This window comes from Tetrao urogallus (genome assembly GCF_951394365.1).
Source record: "Tetrao urogallus genome assembly, chromosome: 14".
Lineage (NCBI taxonomy): Eukaryota > Metazoa > Chordata > Aves > Galliformes > Phasianidae > Tetrao > Tetrao urogallus.
The window spans coordinates 17,245,534-17,267,023 of NC_136827.1; the positions used below are offsets into that span (position 1 = coordinate 17,245,534).

At 57.5% G+C, this 21,490-nt stretch overlaps 1 protein-coding gene across 1 annotated transcript; it reads left to right on the top strand.

Moving 5' to 3' along the window:
- Positions 1 to 572: 572 nt before the first annotated feature.
- SH3RF2 (SH3 domain containing ring finger 2) lies at positions 573 to 19,556 on the top strand (the record flags this gene model as incomplete). The annotated part of the gene is made up of 9 exons (XM_079542190.1): positions 573 to 944; positions 10,242 to 10,511; positions 11,983 to 12,078; positions 13,276 to 13,584; positions 15,501 to 15,595; positions 16,297 to 16,467; positions 16,956 to 17,137; positions 18,208 to 18,551; positions 19,275 to 19,556. 9 exons carry the CDS (start codon positions 573 to 575, stop codon positions 19,554 to 19,556), a joined length of 2,121 nt encoding a protein of 706 aa, XP_079398316.1.
- Positions 19,557 to 21,490: the final 1,934 nt, after the last annotated feature.

The following is a 21,490-nucleotide window of genomic DNA, read 5'->3' on the forward strand; positions in this document are numbered from 1 at the left end:
GCACAGAGTTTCCCCACGTCCCTCCAAGGTAAAACGGGATCGTAGTTGTGTTCGGAGGGCTTTTTATAGAGCTGCTGTCAAAACCGGTAGGCAGAGAGCTTAATTAGGACCGATCTTGGGAGCGAGGCGGTGCATGGGTGTGCGAGGGGCCGCTTGGAGCCGGAGCCGGGAGTAAACAGCTCGGGCTGATCTTATCGGGCTGCGCCCGCACCGTGCCGCGCCGCCAGGCGCCCGCAGAGCAGCGCAGGGCCGGAGCTCCTCGGGGTGCTGCCGGCACGGTGCGCGCCCTGCCCCACCGCGCGGTGCCACGCGGGGCTGCTGGGCACGGCCCCCTCGCTCCTGAATCAGCACTGACTCACCACAGCTTGGATGGGAGTGCAAAGTAGGCATTTGCAAACGGGCTCGTGAGGCGCTGCCTTGCCATGTAGGTGGGATGCGGTACAGGCTCCAGCAGCCGAGCTCCGCTCTGATTCCTCCACCCCTCCGCGCAGGGTGCCTGCCTCAGCCCGACGCCCGTGCCCGTGTCATGCGGGCGTCTCCGGCACGGCCGTGACGGCAGCTCGGTGCCGACGATGGACGACCTGGCTCTGCTCGACCTGCTGGAGTGCCCGGTGTGCTTCGAAAAGCTCGACGCCACGGCCAAGGTGCTGCCGTGCCAGCACACGTTCTGCAAGCCCTGTCTGCAGAGGATCCTCAAGTCCCAGAAGGAGCTCCGGTGCCCCGAGTGCAGGACGCTCGTCCTCTGCGGCATCGAGCAGCTGCCGGCCAACCTGCTGCTCATCCGCCTGCTGGATGGTGTCAGGTACGGGCAGAATGCGCCCCGCTTTGGCTCCGTGCAGCGCTCAGGGCTCCTGTCCTCCCCCGCCTGCATCCGCAGGGCCCCGCGGGGTCTGCAGCTCGCCCAGCACCGGCCGCCCACCGCCCCCAGGAGCCTCACGGATGGGGTAAGCAGCGCCCGCGCTCGTCGCTGTGTGAGCACACAGCTCTGTCCCTGCGTGCCGGGGTGCCAAACTGCCGTGGCAGCAATGCTGCACGGATGTTTGGAGTAAGAGAGATTGTTCTTTTGTTTGCAAATCCGGCCGCTGTTTTCCTTGCGATATTTCTGTTTGGAGCTCATCGTAGCAGTAACTGCGCTGAGCCCCCGGCTCAGACAAATGCAGATTGCCTTCCTCTTTACACAAACTTTGCTGCTTTTCTCTGGAGCTTTCAGGTCCCTCCTGACTTTAAGGGGGCGTTTCTGATGCTTTAACTTTCAGGCAACTCACTGGGTGTGATAGCCATCAGATCAATCACTGCAGGGCAGTAACTATCAGAGATGGAGAGAGGCACCTCAGTTTCCTCAGAATCAAAGAGGAAGGTAAAGGGACATTTGAGTCCCTAGCAAAACACCTTGAGATTCAGTGAACTCTACTTTCATCTAGGGAAGCTTTCCTCAGACAATTTTAAAGCTGCAAGCTGTTCCTGTCATTTTCTCTAACAGTACAAAAGCTTTTTGGAAATAATTAGGACGTGGCATGAGACCTATGAAGGGAGCCTACCTCTGCCTGAATTTGGGGTTATATTTCTGAATTTCCTTTTCATCCACCTGCACCACTCTGTGCCATGTCTCTGATAGCCCAGGGCACCCCTCAGCCCTGCAGACACGGCAGACCCACAGCAGATCTGTCGCTGCTGTGCCACAGAGGCCCCATGCTGCTGCTTGGCTGTGAGCTCTGTGCAGCAGGGATGTGCACAGCCAGGGGCCTCAGTGCCACCAGAGGGTCGTCCCGGCTCCAAGCCAACCTCCTGAGCTCTTGGCCCGGGGCTTCCTGCAGGGAAACATCCAGCACGGCCCTGAAATGCACAGCACAGCACCCACCTCAGTTGGAGGGCAGCTCGCCACAAGGGGTGCAGCACACAGGTTGCAGCTTTCCTCTCACCCCTTTCCCATTCCTTTACCGGTGCTCAGGATGCTCAGGGACAGCTGTGGGTGTTGCTCTATGGCAGCTCCCTGCTGGCTGCCAAGCGTTCCCAGCTGTCTCTCGCAGCTCGGGGCAGCACACAGCAGGGTGGCATTGCCATGGTCCAACCCTGAGCCAACTGCCAGGGCCACCAAACAGTGGCAGCCCGGAGAGCCGAGGACCCTGTGCTCAGTCCGGAGTCAGCATCTCTCTGTGGCCTTGGCTAAGGCGGCAGAAGTCCATAATGCTGCGATTACTACTACTTTTACTATTATTATTGTCACCATTATTTAACAAGCACTGCTCTTCCAAAACAGAAATCTGGGCTCACGATTATTTTTAGACTTCTTCTACGAAAAAGTTTGAACTGAGCTGATTTACTTTTCCTCCAGCATCCTCAAGGCTGTGCTAACACTCCTGGAATGACCCCATTACCAAAATCCCAAAGAGGGGGCAAAAGCACTCACTATCAGCAGTGAAGCCAGCCGTCCCACACTCAGGCAGCTCCCGAGCACTCTGATGTCAGCCCCTGTGGCACTGTGCTCAGACCCCAGGAACGTGGCTGTCCCCACCACCTCATGGGCAGCATATGGTGTCCCCATCCCCACGGGGTGTGTGTGTTCCCAAAAGGAACCGTCTGGGTTGGCCGCAGCCATCCAGCAGTTGCCCAGGGAGTGCTGGGATTGCCGCAGGGCTTCCAGCACTGAGGCTGGGCTCCCACGGGACAGCCGCCCCCAAACAAACGCTTGCTCTATTTGGGGAGCCCAGAGAACAGCTCTCTGCATCCTGCTCCTCCACTGCCGCTCTCCTGCTGCTCCCCGGTGCAGCTCTCCGTGTGCTGGGAGGTGGTGGGGTATCCAAAGAAGCACCACCCCACCTGCAGACTGCTGATTGCCATTGGGATGAGCACCACTTCATGCCACAGAGCAAATAAATCTAGCGCCGTGCTGCGCTGCAGCCTTGTGCACCATCAAGGCAGGATAGAGGACACATTTTGTTTTACAGAAAAGACCACCTATAAATAAACTTCCTTTACTCCGCGGAGCTGAGAAATCACAAGTTCGAGTGAAGTTTCGCCTCCCAGAGATGCTTTCTTGCCAGCTTGTTGCATGATAAAAACACCAACTAAATCCCCAAAGCAAACCAAAGATCCGCACCTCTTGGCGTGCAAAATTACCAGCAGCCCCAGCAGAGCTGCAAGATTGCTGGGAGCACAGAACACAGGCTGCAGCCAGGAGCTGCAAGGAGCCAGGAGTTCCAGCTGCAGCCCATCCCAAGCTCTCTCTTACCACCCATCAGTTCCCCTCTCACCGTGCCATGCCCAGCCCAGCTGCTGCAGGTGGCAGTGCTGCAGGGTGCTGCCCAGGAGGCAGCCCAGGGAGGTCTGCCTGGGCCCCGGGACTTCACCGTCTGTGTTGAGGACAAGACTTTGGATTTTCAGGATCTCCACGTAATAAACCGTCTGGAACTCAGGAATGAAAGCATTTGCTAGGAGGTGAACGCACAAATAATTGACACCGAATCCTTTGAACTCCTCGGAGCCGCCCCTACCATGTGCAGGATGCGATTCTTGCTGCACCAAAGCATCCCTCTACCCGGCCCCAGCCCGGACACGTGGGCAGCAGGAGGCTGCATTCTGCAGTGCAGCACCCCCAGCTGGTGCCCACGCAGGGCAGCGACAAGTGGGGGCCAAGGCAAGGCAAGGGCTCTGAGCCCTGCAGCTGGCCAGAACAGCACGCCGTACTGCCTCACCTTCAGCTGCTCCCTGCAGGAACCGCGCACTGCAGCCGCCCCTCCTGCACGTCGTGGGAGATGGGCAGATAACAGCTCTCCAGGATAAAAATACATCGCACTCCAACGTTGCCACCTTCACATGGGCACTATATATAGAGCCCGCGCTCGGTATTTTCTGCTCCTCCAGAAACATCTCCAGCTCCTTTCTGAATTTGACAGACAGGATTTGGATTGCTGGATCTTGGTGAAACCTCACTCAGAGCCACCCTCGTGGCTGCACCCAGCAGGGGCAAACACATTTCTGACCCAACTGCAAAACCTCCTGGAAGAGGAGAGCCGGTCACCATGCTGTCATAAAGCTGTTGTGCCAGGCACTGAGCTGCGGGGGGAAGCCCAGCTCCATGCAGGGCCAGCCCGCCCCAGGCCATTTCCACCTGCACAGTGCAGGGCTGCACTTTGCTAAGCGTGGGGTCTGGCAATGCTCTGGGAGGAGAGATTTGCCCCAGTTCACTTCCACTGCTCCCGTCAGGGTGACCCAAGTGTCAGTCTTTGCCCTGTTCACCATTGCATGGTTTTTCCTCCTCTGCACGTGGTTTTAGCTTCTTGTGTCCATAGTAGAGGTCAGCCACATCAGTATCCATCACCCAACAATGCATACCCCAGAGAGCTGCATTCAACAGCACTGTGCTCAGCTGCGGCCGTGGAGCAGAGCTGGAGCTACACACAGCGTGGCACCGGGGCATCCATCTGTCCTGGGCAGCGGCAGCCACAGGCAGAACAGCACCGTGGAGCCACGGGGCAGGCAGGGTGCCGGGTTCCCCATGCAGAGCCCACGCAGCACTGCGTGCCTCCAGCAGCCAGGCACAGCGGGGCCGGGCGCTCCTGGGCCGCTCCGTGCAGGGCACCGGGACAGCGGCAGGAGCCAGTTTCCCTGGTTCCACAAAATGAGGTGCTGAGCTGCAAATACATGAAAGTGTTTTAATTTGTTACCAAGGCAATGAGTCAGACTCAGATGGCGAGTCAGGAATAGAACAGCAGGATTTCTGCAGGGTAGCGCGTTCACCTCTAAGCGCCGTGGTCAGCGAGGAGGCTGAAAGTCTGAGGCTCTTCACCGCCGCTGCCCGCCGTCACCTGGCTGCCACTCGGGCACAGGCAGCTCAGCACCTGGATGGGCTGTGCTGCACTCCCTGGCACGGGCACTGCGACAGGCACGCTCACACTGGCTTTGCCAGGCGAAGCTCAGCAGTGTCCAAGAGGAGCACGGCTCGAGGCAGTGAGAACACCAGCGCCGTGCTTCGGGTTGAGCCTTCTCTCACTCTGCTTTACCTCTTCTCTGCTCTCCTCACAGGGGAATCTGCAGTGCTTGTCCCTCAGTGCAGCGATTTGCTCTGCTGTTACTAATTTTCAGGTACTCAAACTCCACTTAGCCTCAGGAGCGCACTGTGCGAGGCACCGTACAACTGAGTGATGACAAATTTATATGAAAACTTTTTCCTGGTGACCGGAAAGTGGGTGATCGAGCCATTGATCTTTCCATTCCTTTTCCTAGCTTTCCATTCCTGGCCTGGGGAAGACCCCTCTTCTACCAATGCCAGTTCCAGCTTGGGCACTATTTCTGAGAGACAAATATCTTTCTTGTGGAAATCAGATCCCTTATGAGGTTTTCCTTTGGGTTCAGAACAACTGGGAACCCAGAAGTTCTGAATGGTTTTGCAGGGAAGAGAGAGCAAGCCTTGCCTGCTGGGAAACCACATCTGCTGGGATCATGCATACCTTGGTTTCAGAGGCAGTCAGACTCCTTTTGGAAGTGGAAGCACAGGAGGAGGAGAGCAGCTCCTTCATCTGGCTGCAGGCCTGGGCTACAGCAAGTGCAACCAAGGGCGTGTGGGCAGTGATTGTTGCAGGCCTGGCCCACGGGTCAGCCAAGGGCAGCGCATCACACATCACAGATAGCTGAAAACTTACCATCACAACATCTGCTAGGCAGAGGTCACAGAGGAATGGAGAGATGCACCATCCTTAAGCGAGCACTTTGCTGAAATAACATGAAAGCAAAGCTGCCATTGCAGGGCAAAAGCAAAGTGCAGAGCACTGGCAGGTTTAATGAGCGGCAAGGACTCGGCACGGAGACATCGGCTTCCTGCAGCCTCGTGAGCCACCGCCTCAGCCCCTCTACAGCTCTGGCACTGCTGCACAGCCCTGCCCCGCCACGGCCCGAAGGGCACAGCGGACAGCACTGCAGCCAACGGGGACACGCACGGGTGGGAAGTGGAGAGCAGCAGTGCTGGGGTTCCTCCCCACATGGCAGGCAGGCACGGCGGGGCCACGTGGTCCCACAGCAGCACATCGTGCTGGGGCACGCCGAGGGCTGACACATTTGTTTTCCATGCGGCTGAAAGCCGTGGCGCGCAGCGCAGCCGCCATCGCAGCGTGCTGAGTGCAGCACCGACAGCCAGCTGAGAGCGGCCACGTACAGCAGGGGGGGGGGGACCCCAAAGACAGAGCGGAGCCCTGGCCCTGCTCCAGCTGTGGGTCCCAGCTCAGCCCTCAGCCCCACATCGCTGCCAGCTCTGTCTGCACCGAGGAGCACAGCTCTGAGACAAGGCCAGGCGCAGGTGGAATGCCTGCATTGTTGCATCTTGGCACCGGCTCTGCTCACCTCAAACCTCTCTTGTGGCTTTATATCAGCCAGGTGAAGCCTAATATGGCCTTGTCCTCTGCCACAGCTGCTGTGGCAGCTCCACAGAGCCCCAGGGCCGGGAGCGGTGGCTCTGAGTCACAAACTGCTGCAGAGCCCTCGATAAGGGCTGCTCTATGCCTCCCGACATCGCTGTCCCTATTTCCCATTCCTCCCTGCAGCCTGAAGCCACATCAACAGCAGGCACCGTTCAGAAGGGGTTTGATCCCGAGGGCTGTGGGCCTGCAGGACACGGCTGCTCTCCCCACTCCGCTGCCCCTCGTGTGAGCAGGCTTCTCTGTGCCCCCTCCTCACATCCCCACTCGCCCTTCGGTTTCAGAGCTGTGGGCCGTGTTCCCACCCTGGCTGTGCCTCGGGCTTGTGCTTGCAGCCCCCCACACTCACAGCCCTATGCTTGCAGCCTCTCCTGCCCCACAGGAACGCAGACCCGGCCTGGCGCTGGCTGGGAGCGGCTGCTGGCACCTGGCGGGTGGGAGCAGACCTGGGAGGGGAACTCAGAAACCACAGCCGTCTGAGCCGTCAGACGTAATTACCCGAGGAGATGGGAGCGACGGGTTTGCTACGGATGGCTTTGTTCCGTGACGAGGCGGGAATTATCTCCTCCGCCGAATAGCAGAAAAACAGAATTGCGATGGCAATTAATTTACATTCAAATAGCTCCTTTCATCCGGCCGGATCCCGAAGAGCCCCGAACACCGCGCTGTCACAAAGGAGACGGGCAGGGCTCGTCCGTCGCACCGAGGGCGGGCAGCGCCTCGCTGGAGGCTCCCGCGAAGGCCGCCGCGGTTGGGACGCGGCGCTGATGGCGATCGGCCCCCGCGCAGCGCAGCTCCGCCTGCACAGAACGGGCCGGGAGCGGCGCGAGGCGCTGCGTGCAGCCCTGCGGAACCGGACGGCTGCACGACGAGCCGCCGTCCCGGAGATCGCAGCGGGGGAGCAACGAAACTGGAAGATGCCCAGGGCTGGATTTCTTCCTGACAAAGATTGGCGCTGTCCTAGAAATAAACCTCTCGACGAGGCTGCTGGGTGCTATGGGAATATCGCTGCACGGCCCGGATGCGGCGGCGGCTCCGCAGGCAGCGCCCACCCTGCCGGCGCCGGGCGCGGGGCGTGCATCGGCTCTGCCGGCACGCAGCTGGACCCCGATGCACACGTTCCTCTTGATATCTCGGTGCTGTGAGGCTGTGCTCACGTTCACCCGCTGTCAGTAGCGAGGAGTTTATAACGAGCCCATTGAAGATAATTACAGCGCACATTTCTCCCAGCTATGAGGAGATGCTTTCAATCGCTCCCTTACACTCGCATGCATGTATTCAATTTGTGTCTTTGTTTGCTATGGAGGGAGACTCAGACGTGTTGGATGGCTGCCTGGCGCAGCTGATGCCAAATGCCGAAAATAATTAAACAGTTCTCTCTCCCTTCTCAGCCTCAACTCCATCGGGTGGGAGCAGTCACCCACAGCACAGAGGGCAGGGAGGTGCTGCGCGGCTCCTGCTGTGGGTGTCCCCCAGCAGACCAAAATTCTGCATAGTTTTGGGATGCTAAAGAAGCACAGAAGCACTAACACTGACAATCAGATGTCTGCATCCACAAGTTCTGCAACAAGTTCCCATCCTCTGGGAGCAGTTCTGCCTTCCAGGAGCTCTTGCAGAGGAGCAGGAATTGTTCGGGGCGCGATGACCCCTTCCTCACCCCCCAGGGCTGAGTTCTGCACAGACATCCCCATCCCATCCCGCTCAGCACTGTTCTGGCCCACATTTCTGTCTGATTAAAACTAATTTTGTAGAGGGTCCGATTGTCCTTCCTCCTGCTGAAGGAAGAACATTCCAGACTTCTCAGCACCGTCGCTTGTTTGACTTCTCCCTGTAGTAACAGGTTTGCATTTCATTTCAGAGTTTCTCTTATTTTCAATACATTTCCATAACTTGTTCTCGGTTCCTTTTATGTTTGGCCTTACTTTGCTGTGCAGCCACTCTCTCATCATCCCCGGACATTTGTGTTCCTCCTCTACACGCCTGCTCCCACAGTTTGCATGGGTCCTTTTGTTTTGCTCCTAACACAAGTGCTACCTGTGCTGTGTCCTGGGCTGCCCCGTGCTGTGTGAGCCCCTGCTCCCTGTGCTGCACAGGGCCGTGCACTGCCATGCCTTTGCAGGGTGTTTCCTCGGGCAGCACTGCTGCTTCTTGACTTCCAGCCCAGGCACTGAGTGGGGATGGCTGAGCGAAGCTTTCCTGAATTTGGTTGTTATGATTTCCCTTTTTTTCACCGATGCACTTTCAGTGTTACTAAGCCAAGTGCATGTGTTTACTATTACTGCAAATTAACAGACAAGACGAGTCAATTAGAACAAAACATTAAACTAATTGCTTCCTGTTCCAAATGCTTTGAAGAAAATGCAGCACATGAAATGTTTCTCCTCCTGGTTCCTTTCTCCTCCTGTCAGCATTTGGGAGCACTGGAAGATGTTTTCTTCCCCGGACTGCAATCCTTTCCTGCACTTCTTTGGTCACCCCAAACAAACCAGTGCTGTGTTTTTCTCCCCCCCTTCTTGCTCTCCCAGGGGTCCAGGCTGGGCAGGTGGTGTGGGGACCATTCTGGGGAGCTGATGTGAGCCCAGATGGAGCTCACCTGACACACGATGGGACGTCAGTGTCCAAATACAGCCTGTGCTAAAGTAGCAGAGTTATGTGACCGATGCCCAGGGAGGATGCTGGTACCCCAGCTCTGAGTGCTGCCATCCTAGCAGCACCCCATGGAAGGCAGCTCCATCCATAGGCGCAGCACAGCTCTGCTGAGCTGCCACGCTCCGTGCTACGGACGAGCCCTTCCCGTCTCCTTTGTGACAGCGCGGTGTTCGGGGCTCTTCGGGATCCGGCCGGATGAAAGGAGCTATTTGAATGTAAATTAATTGCCATCGCAATTCCTTTTTCTGCTTTTCGGCGGAGGAGATAACTCCCGCCGCGACACAGCAACATTACAAAGCACTGAAAGCACGAACAGGGGCTGCTCTGTTGTTTTAGGATGTGCTGCTGTGGGACTCAGCACTGTGCTCAAGGATCTCCATCATTCCTCCACAGCACTAAAAGCAAGCCTTCCAGTTTGCTGATTTCCAAAGGCACGTCTCGGATTGCTCAGCAGAGCACAGACACACTGCAGGATGGGCACCTGCTGCAGCTCAGCTGCCAGACCCCCCCAGCACTGTGGCCAGGGTGGGCCTGCCTTCATTCAGAGCAACGGTCTGCTGCCTGTTGTGTTAAATTGAGTTTTCTGGTGCGGATAAAGGTCAGGGAGGCTGTTATTTTAAATGCACTTTATTTCGATGACAGTCAGGATGCTAAAGGTCCCTCGCATCTGCTGATTCTGGCATTTCTCTTCTTTCTCATATCGTACTATGACAATAGTAACATTAAGAAGCTTCTCTTCCTGTAACCCAGACTGAGCACCAAAATCTTAAGGGCTCTTCCCCAGCCCTGTGCTGTTGGGCACTGATGGTGGCAGCTGCTGGGAGCTGCACAGCTGTTGTCACCTCCAGCCACACCAGAACAGAAACACCCAAATTCATTCCAGGGAGATTTTATTAGAAGGGAGCTTGCAGCAGGCAGTAGGATCCCTTGGGATGGCTACATTAAGGCATGAATTGTTCCTTAATACTCTCAGACAAGTTCAGCCTGCTTTTCATCTGGATACACATTTAGAAGAAGTATTTTGGAGCTCGATTTCATTAGAAAAAGACATCAAGAAAGGATGGGGGCAGTTGGTCGCAGCCTTGTTATCCCTCTGCCTTTTCCCAGTAATGACAAATTCTTGCCGAGCTGTGCCTGCATGAGCGCCGCTGCCGGCTGAGCTCTGTGCCGTTCCTCGTCCCGCAGGTGCCGCGAGCCAAAGCGCTGTTCTCGTACCGGGGCCACAACCCCGGCGAGCTGCGCTTCAACAAGGGGGACGTCATCGTGCTGCTGCGGCAGCTGGACCAGAACTGGTACCTGGGGGAGCTGAACGGCGTCAGCGGGGTCTTCCCAGCCAGCTCCGTGCAGGTCATCAAACAGCTGCCGCTGCCGCCGCCTCTCTGCAGGGCTCTTTACAACTTCGACCTGAGGAGCAGGGATAGGAGTGAGAACAACGACTGCCTGTCATTCCACAAGGTAACACCGCCCTGCGGGGGCTGCGCGCTACGGGCCGGGCCGGTGCTCTTCTTTAGATGGCATCGCATTCAGCGCCATAGCAGCTCTGCGCTGAGAGCCAGGAAGGTTTACAGACACTGACAGCAGTGATAAAGCCGGCTTCCCCCGGGGGGGTGCGCGGACTCAGAATGAGAGCATCCTGGGAGAGCACAGTGTGACCCTGAGCAGCCATTTCAGGCCCCGGTTTGACTGATGGAGTTGATGAGCAGCAGCTGCTGGTGGCAGTTTGCTCTCCCACCAGATCACTGAAAGAGCCTAAAAAGATACCCACTGATATATCAAAGAAAACTGCTTGCAGGTCTGAGAACGCTTCTCTTTCACAGCCTACACACATTCAGGCAGCCTGCTGGAGGCACACGCTGCAGAGCAGGACCTGAACTTTTCCTGTATTTCCTTTCATTCCCCAAAGTCTGCAGAGCTCGTGTTTGCTCTCAGCTGGAGGATATGGCTTTCAGGGCAACTGCACCTCCTAGCAGCCAACTGTCACTGTGCTGTCAGAAGGAGGTGAGGCAGTGCAGAGCACAGCAGAGAGCAATGCCTGTAGGCAGCAGTGTCCCTGCAGAAGCCACCATCCCTCCCAGCACAGCACAGATGCTCCTGCACTCCGGCCAGCAGGAAGCAGAGGCACAGGGCAGGTGTGGGCTGCAGCGGGTCAGGGCTGAATGTGGGGTGCATGCAGGGCAAGAAGCCAAAGATCCCGGAGTTCCCTGTGCCTCCTGACTAAAAAGAGGAGCCAGAGGAGAAGCAGTGCAGAGCAGCACTGCACGTAGGAGCACCAAAACCTCTCTGGGATGCCTGCTCCAGTGCTCTGGTTGCACCTGCCTGCTGTGCAGCACAGCTCGAGCTCATTCTTCAGAAGCAGAGCTGGCTGTTATGCAGACCTCCAAAAATCTTCCACCTTCCTGTGGCTGCCTGCAGCCCTGCAGTGTCCCTGATCTGGCAGCATCTCCATGCTGGGAAGAGCCCCTGCCTGTTGCCCCACCTGCCACCCACCCCCGCCATCGTACTTCCAAAACCTGCATTGCAATAGCAGGGGCAATTTCAGCTCCTGAAGTAATGGGCTGAGGGTTGTAGCAGCGTGACACCAACTGCCCACCACTCACACTGACCTCTTGCTTGGTTTGGAGCTAAAATGCCATCTTTGTTATTCATTCTGGGCATGGTGATTGCAGAGACGTTTCCCCAAGGTGGGAGCCCCCAGACAGCACCTCTGTGTCTCCCATCCCCTTTGCCAGGCTCGTGCCCATGTCCACATTCAGCCACGCTTGCACCCTTACACAAAACCCACGCTTGAGCATTGTGCTGAGCAAGGACTTGTGTTTGGGAACAAGGACACACCAAAAAGAGCAGAGGGTTGGCAAGGGAGCAGCACTGAGGTGCAGCATTGTGAAATGTGGGGCGAGCCGCCCGCTAACAGCGCTCTGCCTCGCAGGGAGACATCATCACCGTCATCAGCAGAGTCGACGGCAACTGGGCCGAGGGCAAGCTGGGCGACAAAGTGGGCATCTTCCCCGTGCTGTTTGTGGAGGTGGGTACAGCCCTGGCATGGGACTGCAGTGTGGGGAAGGAGGGGGCAGAGCATGGGCAGCAGGCAGAGCCCTCACAGCTGCGCTCCGGACACAAATTGTGCTCCTGTGGTGCAGCTGCAGAGTGGGAGTGTGGCACCAACAAGAATTCCTCGAAACAGAATTAACACTTATAATCACCATAATTACAGCAAACACATCTTTGTGGCTGTTTTATAAAAGGGCAGCAGTAGAACGTCCTGTTTGAAGCTCTAATATATTTGGTAAAACATCTTTTCATTTAATTAAATTGTTTTAACTCATTTAAGCCTGACGTTAACAGAAATGAGCCAGGCAGGGCCACGCAGAGCCACCGAGGAGTTAGGAATTAACCAAAGAGGAGCAGCGATGTGTCTGCTCTGAGAGGCATGGGGCTTTCCTGGCTTTGATGCTCCCATCCGTGCCCTTTAATGGGCCCTCTGCTCTTAGAGAAGGCAGAGAAGTTGGGCTCTGGCTGCGGTTTAATTGCACAGAGAAATGACGCTATGACCAGCCTGTATTTGTGCATGTGCACACACGATTCTTTTTAAACCTCGCTGTAAGAAGTGAGGAAGGAAATGAACAAATAATCCGTGCAGCAGAATGACAGCACTGAGCAGCAGCTCCCTGCCCCACGCCAGCCGCTGCCATTCATCCCCAGCCGGGCGCATTGCCTCACATGAGTGGGTGAGAATCTCCAAGTTTTGCAATTTGTTCATGTCAGCAGTAAATCATGATTAATTCCTCTGGCAGTCATCCTGGTGAAAAACACTGTCACCACATGCCCTTTGTATTAATGCTGTAGTGATCAGCAGTTTCCAAGAAACACTGCTTGAACGTTGCCTCTGTAAGCTCAGGGCTGGGCCCTTCCCACGAGCGCTTCCAGTGCCATGGGCTGCAGGGGCACAGCGGGCTCCAGCCTTGCTCGGAAGCCGCAGGCAATGGGGGCTCGGTGGCAGCTCCCGGCTGTGTGAGCCGTGTGTTTTCCAAACCAGTTTCAATTTGGCTGCCAGCCCTGCGCTGATAATTCGGTGTTCAGAACTTGTTGCTGAAAGCACGGCAGGGAAGCACTCGAGCCCCGTGTTCCACAGATGCCCACGAAGCCGCCTGCGTCCTGCCTGCGGCCGTGCTGCTGAGGAGGACCCGCAGCAGCCCCTGGGCCTTCCCTGTGTCTCTTGCAGCCGAACACGACAGCACGGCAGCTCCTGCAAAGCAGCAAAGGCTCCTGGCCCACCCCGCTCCGCTGCGCACCGCTGAGCGTGGCCTCCCCGAAGGCGCAGGGCCGGGAGCTGCACAAGGCGCCCGACGCGCGGCGCAAGAGCCTGCGGCCCTTCTCCATCACCACGGCCCTCAACACGCTGAACCGCATGGTGCACGCCCCTGCCGACCGCCCCGCGCTGCGCATCAGCTCCCCGGTGCTCATCAGCTCCAGCAACCCCAGCGTGGCCGCTGCCGGCAGTGAGGATGCGGCCCGTGGGACCCCCGCCCAGGTGAGGCTGCTGCGGGGCGGCGTGGGGCGGGCGGCCAGATGGAGGGCATGAGATGGTTGGACCGAGAGCGCCTGGGGGATTATGGCTCAGCGGGCTGCTGGGGACACTTGTGAACAGGGAAGGTCGGTTCTTAGAGCCCAGGGAACCCATAGAAAGTAAGGGACTGGAGTTCCCTCCTCAGAGATCTCCAAAGCCCCTCGACGTGGCCCTGGGCACCTGCTCTGGGTGGCCCTGTTGGGGCAGAAGGAGGCTGGGGGCCCGTGGGCCGTGCCATCGTCCTGAGCCCCAGCATAAAAGCCTGACTGAAGCCCCTACTTTGGGAGAACCCGTCTGCTGGGCTCTCCTTGGAGGCCGCTGCAGGGCAGGCTTCTGCACGAAGGACAAACGCAACAGTGTGAGAGCACTTGCAGGAGCAGTGCCCCACCTCCTGCTGCTTCCAAGCAGCGGTGTCAGCCCTCCTGGAAGTTGGGGTTGCTGCCCTATCCCGAATCCACTGCTGCTGCAGCTCTCTGCTTCCAGACTGATGGCTCCTGCACACTGGCAGTCCCTGGGCAGCCCTCCTGCCCGCAGCCACCCAGGGGTGCAGGCTGACCCTGAGAGCGCATCCTCTGCTGGGTGCAGGGGCAAAGAGGCAAAGAGCCTCGTTGCTGCTTCGTGCTCCATCTGAAGATCTCAATAGAGGATCTTCACAGATCATCTGCAATGGGAGGAAAAAGGTTCTGTTTAGATTTATGTGGCATCTTTCACACTGAAGGCTGCTCCAACATTTTATAAAGCAATAAGCCAGCCCCTGGCACTTCGGTGTCCGCACAATAAAACCCAGCAGGCATTTTGTGCTTAGCATTAGCCTGCAAACAGCCCTGGATATTAGGCCCTCTTTTATGTGAGTGGAAATGAAGCCCTACAATAGAACCATAATTCAATTGAAATGGTACTGTGTCTCATGACCCCAATATAATTTTACCAAAAGTGTCTCGGTGTGAGCTATTGTCAACAGCGTAAGTAGCAGCACAGATGCGTTGATGTGCTGCCTGTTCAGGTTTCCTTCCTTCTGAACAACCATTTTTCTTTGAGGACACACAGGGGTCTGTGTGCTGTGCATCAGTCAGTGTGTGAGCACAGTGCCCAGTGAGGCACAGCCACAGCACTGGGGTGGTGCTGGGGGGTGGGAGATGTTGGGGGTGGGAGCCCAGAAACATAACAGAAGAGGCAGCAGTTCCAGGAGGGGTGCAAGGGCTGTGGGAGCGGTGTGGAGCAGAGGCAGAAGGATGCTGGAAGGTCTGGAAGGGCTGTGCTTCCAGGCACATCAAGGTATGAGCAGTGCCAGCCTATGATGCTTTACTGTCTCCTGCCCGAAACGTGGTTACTGTCCTGCTTTGTAGGCTGTGAACCCTACTTTCCTAAGTGCCAGTGAGAAGCACTGACTGTAACTTGATTCTAAAACAGGTGCCTCACACTGGGTCCCTGTGCTGTTCCCGGAGCACTGTCTTCTAAGCAGACAAATCGTTTCCCTTTCTTTCCCTTTTTCTCTCCATTTCTAACTCCAGCAGCAGCACAGCGCGGTGCTGCAGGATGGACTGTGCTGTCCTGGTGCCGCTCATCCTGTGCTGCTCTGCTGGGCACACAGAGCAACCAGCCAGGACAGCTCAGGGAGTTCAGAGTCAATTGTTTTGCTTTTGAAAGTTTTGCTTTCAAGACCAAGAGCAGGGTCCATCTTCCCTAGAAAATTCTGTGCTCGTTAAATGACCTTGCGCCTCATTTGCTGGATCCATCTGCAACTCAGTGAGGTTCTGTATCTCTTTTTCGTCTTTTTGGAAGCATGGGAGAGGCCCGTCCAGCGATTTCAATGGTTTCTCCCGTGGCTAAAATAAGCCCCTCTTCACATTAACACACTGCATTCTGTTTCCTCTTGGTAGGTCAGCGCATCCTACTATCCTGCTCCAGGATCACTGAGGCACTCGGCAGCCATCGTCACTCTGCCCCACCTGCAGCATCACCTCTCAGCCAACATGTACGTAGTGTGAATCGTGCTGGGGGTCACACAGCACTCCGCACTGCATCCATGCCTCTTCCCAGCCCAGTTGCTCCCTGGGCTCCTGCCTGCAGGAGGGGCATTGGGGTGCAGGGCTGTGTGCCTGGGGCTGGGGCCGTGCATGGGTGTCTGCCTTTCTGAGCAGGAGCTGCACAGACTGCTGGGGCAGCTGACCCTGAAGGTTGTTGAAGGGGTATGGCAGGAATTTAGGTACAGTACTGGAAAGATTTGAGACAAATTCTGACCGTTCCTGTTGCTACTGCCCAGGCAGAGCACACATCTGCACTCCTTGTGGTGTTTTACCTTAGGCCAGGTGCTCTTTAGTCCTCCATGCCCTATGCCACTGGGTACCTATGTGGTAGGATGGCACAGCAGCATTCTTCTTGCTCATTGCCCTTGGCTGGTTGCCTACTGCTTCTGAGAAAGATGCTGTGACAAGATCTACTTTTCTTCAGTCCTGTTGGCCCTTCTTTTATTCATATCCCCTCTGGTCAAACCCTGCAGGCAGGCTCTTCACTGTGAGTCATCTCTGCAGTAACAGCAGCACCCCATGAGCTGTGCAGGGCTGCAGGGGGACTCTTGTGCATGCAGTGCCCACAGCATACAGCCCCACGCCACAGGCAGAGCTGCAGGCACTGGGCACAAGGACAAGGCCCCCCCACATCCCCGTGTCTCCACAGCTGCATGCCTCTCCACCCGTATGTGGAGCACGGCCCTGATGAGCAGAAGCTGCAGAAGGGTGAAGGGGTTCACGTCCTGGGGCAGCACCACAACGGCTGCCTGCAGGGCGCCTCGCTGGCCAGGGGCAGGGCCGGCATCTTCCCCAGCAGTTCCTTTGCTCCCCTCCTCAGGTCTGATTTTCCTTGCATGGAACCAAAGCAGAGGGATGGGGAACTGTAGGACGCAGCCTTCTTGCCACCACGGTGATGTCACTGCTTTAGAGCAGGCGTTCAGATGCTGGAAGCCATGGGTATAACTGAGTGAATGCATTAGGAAGAGCAATCATTAAAATATACGCTTACTTTAGGAGAGAAAAAAATTGCCCGTGCCCTCAGTTTCCCCGAAATACACCCAGGTTGGGCAGAGACTCGGCCACGGGCTCACAGTGCACAGCGTCTGCACAGGGAGCGTGGGGGAGCCGTCAGGAAACCTCACCCTGGACTCGCACTGAATTATTTGGAGCAGCAGCGCCCAGCCCTGCAGGGAGGCGTCCGCGCGGACCCCACCTCGCCGGGACCGGAGCCGGCGCTGCAGCGGAGGACTTGACGGCGCTGAGCTCCAATGCGCACAGCGCCGCGTTCCTCCACCACCAGCTGACGTTCTGCTCCTTCGCCAACAGGAAGCCGAGCGTGCCCGACTCGAAGCTGCCCGCGCTGTACGCCTCGTGGACGCTGTCGGCCTCGTCGGTGTCCTCCCAGGGCAGCGCCTCCGAGAGCGCGCAGCGCCAGAGCCGAGCGCTGAAGGCAGCGCTGCCGCTGGGGCACACGGCGCTGCGGCGCGGCCGCGGCTGCACCAGGAAGAGTGAGTGCGGGTGGGCGCTGGGATACGGGCGGTGCAGCCCTACGGGCGGTGCGCCGTGCTTGGGATGCGTGCAGGGATGCCCGAGGTGCTGCCAACGTGCTGCTAAGGGGAACTGCGAGCCCTGGTTGTGCAAACAGCACCGGGAGCTGCGTTGGTTTTGGTCCTCCGAAGAGAGGTTTAGGGGTTGTCACAGAGGACCCTGAGAGCTCCGCGTGCACAGGCGTTTACAGAAGGTTAAATTAAGGTATTATCAGGAGTTATCAAGAGAGAAGCTCAGAACAGAAGGGTAAAACTCAGCAGTGCCATTGTAGGAGTGCTGGTGAGCTCATATCCTGAATACTTCTCATATCCTGATAACTCAAAGAGAATAGAGTAAAATTAGAAATAAGCATAGGAAGGATGAGCAAGAGAATAGAATAATTCTATTTCAGGAGCAAAGTTTTACAGCATGGAAATATCCAAGATGCACGAAGTCATGAATAGGCTGCAGGTGGAAAGGTACACTGCCTTGGAACAGCTTTCTGAATGTGTTTGAGCAGCCACAGCACGCTGCCCAGGTTGGGGTGCAAATGGACAGCCATGCTGGCTGGGACCTGGCTCATTTGCAAGAGCCACTGTTGGAGGCTTTAGACTTCAAAGCTGTTTTGCTGTAGAGAACCCCACGCACCTGTGGTGGCTCTTATTAAAAAATCAATCTTGTAAACAGCGAGGCACTGACAAGGAAATTAAGTGTGCGACTTCCAGTGCTGCAGCCTGGAAAGCAGCTGCCAGATGGAGCAGCCAGTGCAGAGCAACCAATGGCAGCAAACCGTGGGGGAGGGCTTGGGTGCAAACTTACAGATGTGCTCGGCCAAAAGCACAACGGCACAGGATGGGGAACGCCAGGCCTGTGGGGTGCTGCTTCCCCCATGGCACCTCGGGAGGCTCCATGCAGGACCACGCAGGGCCGGGCAGTGCTGGGAGTACGTCCTGCAGGGCTGTCTGCCCCCCACTGCACGCAACTGCCCCACGCCTTCCCGCTGGGACCCCGCTAACCACTCTGCCCTGCTCTCCCCTTTTCTCACCCCCAGATGGGTCCCTGCAGAGGCCGGGGCAGGCAGGGCTGCAGGCTGCCAGCTCCCTCCGCCGCGTTCCCACGGCCGGGCTGCAGCCGTACCCACATGCTGGCAGCTCACCGCACAGCAGCCCCGCTGCCGGCACAGCCGAGATGGGTGCGAGGCCCAACTTCTCCCACGAAGCCCTGCCAGCACTCGTGGTCAGAGGAGGGGAAAGCAGGACTCCATCTGTCTGCAGTTCGGTGATCCTGGACACCACGGAGCCTCTGGCAAAGAGTGAGTCGGTGCCCCGGCCGCCCGCATCGGCCCCGCCATCCATCCTGGTGAAGCCGGACACCTCCCGTAACAGCAGTGACAAGGTACAGAGTGCTGCCCACGGGCCGATGGGGGCTACTGGGGTTGGTGCCTGCCTTAAGCTGTCAGATATTGGTGCTGCTGACTCTGCTGTTCAAATTAAGCCCTTCAGAAAGGCCAAGTGCTGCAGGGTGTCCTTCAGAAGGGGCCGGTGTTCATTGGTTCAGTGGCAGTGATCAAACTTTGAGGCTTTCTGAGGTCTTATATCAGGCCCCCTCACTGAAGTCCCCATAAATCACAGAACCATTAAGTCTGGAAAAGACCTCTGATATCTGCAAGTCCTACCCCAACCCACCCCCACCATGCCTGCGGACCATAGAACGGCTTGCAAACCCCCAAACTAACCCCCAAACCACGAGGGGAGCCACCAACCTCCAACCACATCCCCCCGTGCCATATCTCCACAGTTCTGGAACACCACCAGTGTCAGTGACTGCTCCACTCCCTGGGCAGCTTGCTCCCACCTGACTGCTCTTTCAGAGACGTCATTTCTCCTTATCTCTCGGGTGCTGAAAGAGCAAACACCAGAGCTGGGTGCCGAGCCCCGCGCTGGGCTGCTCGCTGCAAAGCAGGACAAAAGGAACGCTTTCCTGCCCTCGCCCCCATGACAGCTCTCCCTCCCCGGGGCCCCCAATAGGTCCGTGGTTGACAGAGCGGTGCTTGGGGCTCCCGGTGCTCGAGGCGGGCGCCACGCCGCCCCTCGCGGTGACGCGATGCTCTCCTCGCAGCAGGTGAAGACGGTGCGGTTCCAGAACCACAGCCCGCCGCCCAAGCGGCACGGCCCGCAGCCCTCCCCGCGCCTGCCCCGCAGCAGCACCGAGTCGGCGCTCGCGGCTGAACCCCCGCCGCCCGACGGGAGCCCCGAGCCGCCCGCGCTGCCCTCCCCGCGCCTGGGCAGCAGCCCCCTGCATCCCCGCAGAGCGCTGCACCCGCGGGCGGCATCGCTGGAGCTGTCAGCGCCGCTGACCTTCCCCGTCAGGAAGAGCTACAGCAGCGTCTCCGCCAACTGACAGGTAGTGCCCGCAGCCCCGCACCCATCTGCCCCTCCTGGGGGTGGTGTGGAGCTCGGGGACCCCGGAGGGTGGTGACACGGAGCGGCTGCTCGCGCAGGGAACGGGGATGAAGCGGGACGGGAGGACGGGCACAGCGGAACGGCGCTGCGTGCTGCGATCTCCTCGGGGCCACAGCTGTGCCCACGGGGATCCGAGCAGCAAATGTCACCTTCCTACAGGATGGGGCTCCGGCTCACGTGCTCGCCACTGGTGTTGAGACCACCCGTGCCCATCTGACACAATGAACATCGGATCCAAAACTGCTGTAACGTCACATCCATCATTAATCACGTTCCAAACCTGTGGAACTAGCTTCATTGGTGACCCAAAACTCACCACGGCCCTAGAGCAGCCCCAGCAAAGGAGCCTTTGGAACAGAGAGACTGACAACTGTCTGTTATCCCACAGGCTTGGCTCTCTCAGACCCTTTCTCTTTAAGCAGCAGAAAGGGATTTCCAGCAGCACTGCATCCTTTGCCCGCTGCTCTCAGGTACAGGGGGCAGTGCAGGCAGAGAACAGGCCGCCCTCAGTGTCACTGCACAGCCCAGAGCAAACACCAGCGCTTTGCCGAAGGTTCCTCTCATCCCCTTAAAAATAATCCAGAAACCTCAGCAGCTCTACAGCCAGGAACAACTGCCCCCTCCAGACACGTCCAGAGGTGAACAGAACCGCACAGCGCCCCAGGCCAGCCGTAACAGTGATTTACACACGCAGCAGCCACGCAGCGCTCCTACCAGCCCCTGCTCAGAACACCATTCCCCCTGCCAGGACAAACAGCACCGAGGCAGCACTGCACAGAAGAACACTGCAATGCTGTGCAGCCCGTTGTGTGGTGCTGAGACTTCACACAGTGCTCCCAACCCGCTGGGTGATGGCAACCACTGAGCATCCATCTAGCTGCTGGGGGAAGGAAAGGCTCTGCCACTGCATGTGAACAGCTGGGGGCAGCGAAGGGGAAAGGCACCGAGTGGAAGGGCTGTTTTGGTTAAGAGCAGGAGGCCATTCTGGGACAGATCCCAGAGCTCCTGGCACAGGGCGTCCCTGCTTTGATGCTATTCCCTCATCCAAAATGTGGAGGGAGAGACAACCGAAAACAGGGCACTACTTACAGCAACAGCTCTAATCGGTGCTGTCAAGCTGCTCCCAAGCTGCAATGAGGGTGTCAAGCTGCAGTGAGGGTGAACCCAGCTCCTCACAGCACCTGGGCTGCATGCTGCACTGCGGGATGAAGGCTCTCATGGGACGTTCCTCCCAGCCCCAGGCTGAAGGAGGCTGTAGGAGCAACAGGAGCAGTTCCAGGGGCTGCCAGCAGCAACACTCCAAGGCCCAGGAACTGCTTCCAAGTGTTTTATTACCCAACCTGATCCTGTTTAGTTTTCCTTAAGCCACCAAGGCAGTGCCCAGAAAGGCAAAAACCCAGCCCCAGAGCAGCAAGTCCACATGTGTATTTATCAGTATTTTAGAGGGCTGGCTTACTGCTGAATGGCTCTAGGTGCGTTTGTGCAAAATACTTGTATCACACATAATTATAGCTATAGAGACTTTAGATTTCCCTTTTCCTTTTCTCCTCCTTCCCCAGCCACCCCCGGGCTCAGTATTTCCCTAAGAGGCCCCATTTCAGAGCAGGCAGCACTCAGCCCAGCTGCACGGCTGGACCCACACCCCAGCAGCCCCATGGGGTTGGGTGCTGACAGCACCCAGGGGGGCCGCGCACTGCTGACAGGCGGACAAAGGACCATTTGTATCAAACCTCTGACCTGAATGCTTCCTGAAGTCAGCAAGGGTCAGACAGTAACTGACTGCACTCATTGGGCCGTGAATTTTGATACCTTTCTGCACTGAGCCCAGCAAACGTTGCAGGGAAATGTTACAGTCTTATTATTATGAATGAG